Below are 7,235 nucleotides of genomic sequence, written 5' to 3'. Positions count from 1 at the left end.
ACATCAACAACTTCTTTCATTAGTGTGGTACATTCATTGCATTTGATGAGTTCATTTTGGAGCATTACTACACAGCATGGATTATAGTTTATGTTGTAGTTAACACTCTCCCAGTCCATTCAGTGGGTTATGGCAGGATATATAATATCCTACATCTGTCCCTTCAATATCATTGAGCACAACTCCAAGTCCCAAAACATCCAATATCACCTCTTTTTCCCTCTCCCTGTCTTCAGCAACTCCCACAGCCTCTGTCCCCACATTAATGATACAATTTCTTCCATTGTAAGAGTCACAATAATTTTGTAGTAGAATACCAGTAAGTCCACTCTAACCCATATTTTATTCCTCCATCCTGAGGATATTGGAATGACGATGTCCATTCCACCACTATATCAAGAGGGGCCTTAGATTCCACTTGGCTGATAGATGGAATTATCCTGCTTGCAGCCGTTTACTTTCTCAGTTCTCTAGTGTGGTGGATGACCATCCTCACCTCCCAGGGAATGTGGGTTCGAGGATCATGGATTTGTGGAATACAGGGTTCAGGGAATGCTGTTATGTGACTGATGGGGTTTGAAGAATGCCATGGCTACCTGCTGTAAGGAGATTAGCCTTCCTACAGCTGCAGCCACAAATGCTTGAAACTCATGTTTTACCTTGAACAATCACTTTTTGTCACGCACTCTCCAGATAGATGTCCAGGAGCCTCTTGCTTTTTGGCTTCCCAAATTGGCTCACTCAGGCAGGATTTTGTCCCCATTCAGCTCTTTTTTTGTATGAGAGATGATTTTGGTGCACTTACTCAGATGCCTTCTTGTCCCACCTTGCCTTTCTTTTCTGATATCACATATCTAGGAGAGGACATCCTTGTCATACTACTGAATTTTGGCCTCTGCTTCCTAACTAATGTCGCTGTTTATGTTCTTGCCAATATTTACTTGTCACCCTTTCTACATTTTTCTGCTAGGCAGTTCTTTTGACATGTGAGTGTGAACACATCACCCCCAGATGAGAAACCTTCCTTGACTCCACATGGCACTTATAGTCAGGCAAACAATTCTCAGGATAAGATTCCTCCATGATTTGACTAGTCCCTCCTTGGTCTCATCTAGAGTCCTCCAAAGTCACTTCCTTTAACCCAGGTGCAACTTCACCTGTCCTTTTCAGTCCAATGTCATGTGTCTCATTTGTAAGGGTAGACAACCAAAGTTTTTTTTCTCCAATTTTTTTTTAACATGTTGCTTTCATTCACTGAAGCTTTCTTCTACTCTTGAACTCTGGTTCATTCCTGTAAATCTTAGAGGATTTATCACAGTAGACCTCTCCTCTTCTGGCCATGCTTTTGTGGCCCAGGTCTTTCTCCAACTAACCATCACAGGGAGGCTTTCTCAGTCTGTTCCTCCCTTGTATCTTTTTAAAAAATATTTATTTTATTTATTTCTCTCCCCTTCCCTCCACACCCATTGTCTGCTCTCTGTGTCCATTCTCTGTGTGTTCTTCTGTGTCTGCTTGCATTCTTGTCATGTGGCACCGGGAAACTGCATCACTTTTTTGTTGCATCATCTTGCTCCATCAGCTCTCCATGTGTTGTGCCACTCCTGGGCAGGCTGCACTTTATTCGTACAGGGTGGCTCTCCTTTTGGGGTGCACTCCTTGTGCATGGAGCACCCCCATGCATGGGACACCCCTGCATCGCATGGCACTCCTTGCATGCAGCAGCACTGCATGTGAGCCAGCTCACCACACAGGTCAGGAGGTCCTAGCTATCAAACCCTATACCCTCCATATGGTAGGTACTCTATCAGTTGAGCTACAACCACTTCCCCCTTGTACCCTTTACTTACCTTCTCACAACTCCTTTCAAGGGCTTGTAGGAAGAAGTGGAGGTTGAGATCCAGAGGAAGAACTGAGGAGACAGAACTCCTCAAAACTGAAGAATAAGATTTTAAAAAGTTTGGCTGTGGCATCAACATCCCTTTACTAATAAGCCATCTGAGATGGTAGATAAGCCACTGCATTAGCTCCAGGAGGGAGGAGTTCCTACATTAAAATATGTCCTTGCTTCCTGACCTCACCCAGGAACCCATGCCCTGGGCAAGTTCTTTGTGGCAGAGGAGGAGAGGAGAAAGTGAGAGTCAATTGACTGTAGCTCTCAAGTGAGTCCTGAGCATCCTGGGAGGCTCTGACAGCTGCAGTCCATTCACAACTCAGTAAACTCACTGTTTTCAACTCCCTGCAACTCACCCAGGGCTTGCCAGCTGGGAGGACCCAGTGCCTTCATCTGATGACAGTCCTGCAGTGCCCCCTGATGGCCACATGGCTTTTCTCATCAGCCCCATAACCCACTGAGTCATCTGATGACCCTGGACCTGTGTCATTGATTGACTGGTGGGACACTCTGATGTGGGTCCTGATGCAGACCTAGGGCCCTGTTGGGGGTTGTGGGGGTTATGAGTAGAGCCACAGGAAAGGAATCAGTTGTAACAGGTGGAGTTCCATAAATCAGCCATTCCTCTTATTTATGTTATATTTTACAAAATAAAGCAAAGGATGACGATTTACTAAAAGTGGGAAAAAATAATAAACTTCTTCAAAACACAGATTAGTTGTCAACCCATCACCTGTGTTCAGGGAGATGAATTCATTTCCTTTATTTTTTTCAAAAAAAACCTCCATCCCTGGACACTAAGTCAACACAGATTCTGAGGATACTCCTTTCATACTCAAGTCTCATGCCCACTTATTTCATCTTATATTTATCTTTGACTTAAACTCTCATTTGGCAAAGGTGCTTTTACAAATGTACTAATGTTTATTTTGAAGAACTCAGTCTTTCTCTTTCATTTTTATAAGAAAACTTTTCTTTGGGATTTATCCATGTATCAATATGAAAATTAATTTCCTCCCAACTGTGCAGAATTCTGTTGTGTAAATATCCTGGTTGTCAATTATAAATAATTAATTTGCCTATTAGCCATTCATATATCTCACTTTCTCCATTGATTTGTGGTGGTTTGTCTTTTAATTTTATATTTTAGAACTAGTTTATAAATTCAAGATAGACATCCATGAAAATCACGATACAGAGCAGATCATTAAAATGGAGAGATACAGTTTGTAAAATTTACAGCCAGCTATGTACTTCCCAGGGTCCTCAGGACTAGAATATCCATATCTCTGTCACCCCCTGGAGGAAGAAGAAGTGAACATAAAATGATTTTGATGTTTCAGGACTTCGGAAACTCTTCTGGGAACATGTGTCTTGGTGAAGAGAGGAGAAAACAGTTTTTGTCTCACTTCCCCATCCATCTGTTACACTGTGTAATATCCACTGCTATGGCTTACCCCACAGTAATAGTCTGCTTCATCCTCAGACTGGAGGTTGGTGATGGACAGAAAGCGGTCTGCCCCAGAGCTGGAGCCCGAGTAGCGATCGGGGATCCCGTCGCCCTTGGATCCAGTCATACCACTACTTCCTACATGCATCAAAAATTGCGGGCCCTTCTCTGGCTTCTGCTGGTACCATTCAATGATGTAGCTGCTGTGCTCACGGCTCAGGGTGCAGGAGAGCTTGACTGAGGCTCCCAGGGAGGCAGAAGCAGAGGGTGGCTGAGTCAGCACAGGCTGAGAAAGGGACCCTGCAAACACAGACACTCATTAGGGCCTGAAGAAGAATGGAGGGAAGGGCATTCCTGACAAGGGATCAGAGGTCCTTTCCTGCTCTGGAGAATCAGGATACTGAGAACAGGGCTGACCTGAGAAGTGAACCAGGAGGATGAGGAGGCCAAGTGGTGCCCAGGCCATGGTGCAGACCCCTAAGCTCTGCTGAAGCAGAAGTGCCCCAATTCTCTCTTATCCTCTAAACCCTAATGGAGATAGGTCTGTATGCAAATAGGCTTGAATTCCCCAGGTGAGCTCACCCCTCCCCCAGGGGCTGGAGTCATTGCTGGGAGGGCAGGGCCTGATCTGGGCGCATGACTGAGGAACCCCAGGAGCCCAGGGAGGACTCAGCCCAGTGAGCACTGAGCAGTGGATGTGATACAGAGTTATGTTTTCCCACTGAGGGTCTCTGAAATCTCAGCAGCAGGCCCACAGTCAGCCCTGTTGCCCAGGCCCACCTCCAGCATGTTTGAGGCCATGTGATCTGTGAATCTGACAGTGGCTCCTGTCTCTCTGCCTGAGACAAACCACTGCCTGCTCCTACCCATGACCTCTCTTCAACCTTGACTACTATTAGGCCAATTTCATTAGATATCAGAAATTCATCCCACTTTATATGGAGTCATCCAGGACAGCATGTCTCACATTAACTCTTTACAGTTTAGAAAAACACATTAACTGAGTTCTGGGAAGATTCAAGGCATGGACTAACATCCAGTCTCCATTCAAGGCCAGGGTCCCTTCCTACTTTGTTTCTCAAGTATCAGAACACTGGGGGAGAGTGGGAGGGCTGAGGAGAATAAACTAGTAGGTTTGTGTTTTGGTAGATTCAACTCTAGGAATTGGATGAATGTATTCATGGCAGTTAAAAAGGAGAATCAACCAAATTGTATCTGAGGAACTAAGGGTTTAAAGAGGTTCTTAAAGACAAAGGAAATATGAGTGTCAACCTCCAAGGAAAGATCTGTATAGTTGTCCAGGGTTTCTCTGATATTAAAACCACAGTACTTAACTGAGGAGGTCTCAGGGAAGAAGAAGGGCAGAAAGGAAGAGAAAGAGACCTGAGACCTTAGAAGCAAAGACAAGGAGGGGAAATGGGGATGGTGAGTAGGCGTGGACAATCAGCAAATCCAGGATGGGACAAGAGACTAAAGGAAATTCTAGATGTAATGTGTAGTGTTTTGGTTTTGGTTTTCTTTAAAGAAAGTGGACCATGTCTCTCTTTCTGCCATCTTGCAGCTGCCTTCTCTGTTCAGCTTTATGCTGCAATGTATATCTATTCTTTAAGCCAAGTCATACACTTTCTCTGTTAGAGTTTTCCCTATATTTGTTTGCTGCAGAGGTGGTCCCTTTGTGATTTATATGATTCTCATGGATTTATCTACTAAAATTTTCTGTAAATTTTGTTGGTAGTGAGGTCTCCTTAGAAACGCAGAATCTCAGGCCCAACCCCAGACTCACTGAATCAGCATCCATGTTTTAACTCCCCCCTCCAAGAGATGTGTGAGCATTTAGAAGGAGAGGCTTGGTCTAGACCATGCCCTGTGGGGTTGGTTGTGACTTTTCTTAACCCCACTGTCTAGTCTGCTTCCAGCCCACAGTTCCATGAATAAACTTCCTGCCTCACCATTCTGTGCCTGATCCTTCAGAAATTGTTGATTGAGGCTTCCAATAAGCCTCCTTTTCTCTCCCACCCTCAATCATAGGAGGGCACAGTCATGAAAATTTGCTTTCATTCATGACTGCCCAGCTTCCCCCTGAGACTTAATGCTAGAGCTCAGCTCACACAAGCCCAGGAGGATGGTTTGTTTGTCATAGTAGAGAGCCTTTTGAGGAAGCAGCTGCTGATACATGAAGATCTTTGTTCTGTGGACCTGCCAGGCCAGAGAGGTTGCAGCTGCTGAGTCTTCATCAGTGATCACAGGGCTTAGGCCCCAAGTCTTTGTCCATTTGAGTAAATGTGCCTTCAGGACCAGCACTGCAGTAAACACAGGCAGTCCCACAGTACCGCCTGCTGTTCACTGTGTATACTTAACCATTGCGGAACTATCTCAGAGCCCAGCAGCTAATTTGTCTCTCACCAGGTCATTGTCTATGTCTGAATATGGGTTACCTGACACTGACCTTTTGTTTTATGGAATATTGTGCTTGATTACTAAAAGTTTTTCACTCCCAGAAGGAATCTTCCAGTTTCAATATATGCACAAACTAGAACTTAAGGTGTTACCAGTCCAAGAGAAGACTCTGGAAAAAGCAAATACATACACTTTCCATCAGATCAGGCATCAAATGAATGATCTCCTGGACTGGTTTGAACATAGTGAAGACCTTGTCATGGAAACTGTATAAAGGGGTACTTAACAGCAAGTAAGGAAACTTGCTCAGTAGGTTGTTCTAATGATGGTAATCCTGCAAACATTCAAAAATACAAGCAAAAAATGTAGAAATTAACCAGGAATTTTTTTGTATGATTACCTATGTATATATATACAAACACACACACATATATATATGCGGTCACCCCTCGGGCTGAAGTGTGGTTTGCTGGCCTGGCGGGGGAGCAGCCGCGGCAGGCCAAGCCGCTGCCCCCATAATAGGGTGGCTGGTCGGACTCACCACAACCCCTGAAGGAAGCTCGGCATGGGCACAGAGTGCCCTCGGGTCTCCCCTTCTCGGCAGCCATGCTTCCATGGCCGCCCCTCCTCCCGGATGGCGCCACACGATGCCTGTGGGGCGGCACCCTTCTTCTTCTTTCTCCCTGCGCAGGTGCAGGGCGGAAAATTCCAGTCTGCCCTTTTCCCCTCCCCCGACAGCAGCAACAGCCAGGTGTGGGCGGGGAAGTCCAGTCTGCCCTTTTCCCCTCCCCCGACAGCAGCAACAGCCAGGCGTGGGCGGAAAAATCCAGTCTGCCCTTTTCCCTCCCCCCGACAGCAGCAACAGCCAGGCGTGGGCAGGAAACTCCAGTCTGCCCTCCACCCCAGCAACAACAGCCACCAATCCCTAAACCCTGCCCCTTCCCCCAGCAACAGCGACAGCCAATCCCTAACCACCACCCCTCCCCCATCCAGTACCGCCCACTGACCTTTCGCCGGCAACCAATCAGAACAGGGCATGGCTTCGACCAATCAGCCTTCCCCAGCCCCTATAAAACTGTTGCCTCTCCCTCAATAAAGTGGACTTGTGTGTTTACCTTGTCTCCGTGGTAGTTCTTTTGCCATGCACCCTCCAGTCCTGAGAGCCCCCGACAAGGGCCTGGCCTCCCTTGTCCCCAGTTCGTCGCCTGCTTCTCTGGGCGACCCCTTCGTCGCCGGCTTCGCCGGGCAACCCCGTCAGCCAAACCGCGCAACCCCTTGTGAGACTGATCCCTCGTCTGCTGCTGGACCAACCCCTCATCCCAAGCGGGACTGACCCCTCGTCCCAAGCGGGACTGACCCCTCATCCAGAGCTGGACCGACCCCTCGTCCGCAGCCAGACCCCACCTCTACCGACCGAGCAAACTGTCGCAGTTGGTGCCCAACGTGGGGCAAGGCAACTCCACCACAGCCTCACCCCATAACCTGGTGGCCCCTCCC

General features: G+C 47.0%; 1 gene segment (V, D, J or C); it reads right to left on the bottom strand.

Moving 5' to 3' along the window:
• Positions 1-3,315: 3,315 nt before the first annotated feature.
• Positions 3,316-3,855, bottom strand: LOC101428532 (immunoglobulin lambda variable 4-69-like). The segment is given in 2 exon segments: positions 3,316-3,641; positions 3,759-3,855. Coding segments are annotated over 2 exon segments (375 nt in total).
• Between the last annotated feature and the right edge of the window lie 3,380 nt (positions 3,856-7,235).

This window comes from Dasypus novemcinctus, chromosome 19 (assembly GCF_030445035.2).
Source record: "Dasypus novemcinctus isolate mDasNov1 chromosome 19, mDasNov1.1.hap2, whole genome shotgun sequence".
NCBI lineage: Eukaryota > Metazoa > Chordata > Mammalia > Cingulata > Dasypodidae > Dasypus > Dasypus novemcinctus.
Note: the sequence above shows the minus strand (reverse complement) of the source record. Positions and strands in the feature narration are given on the sequence as shown.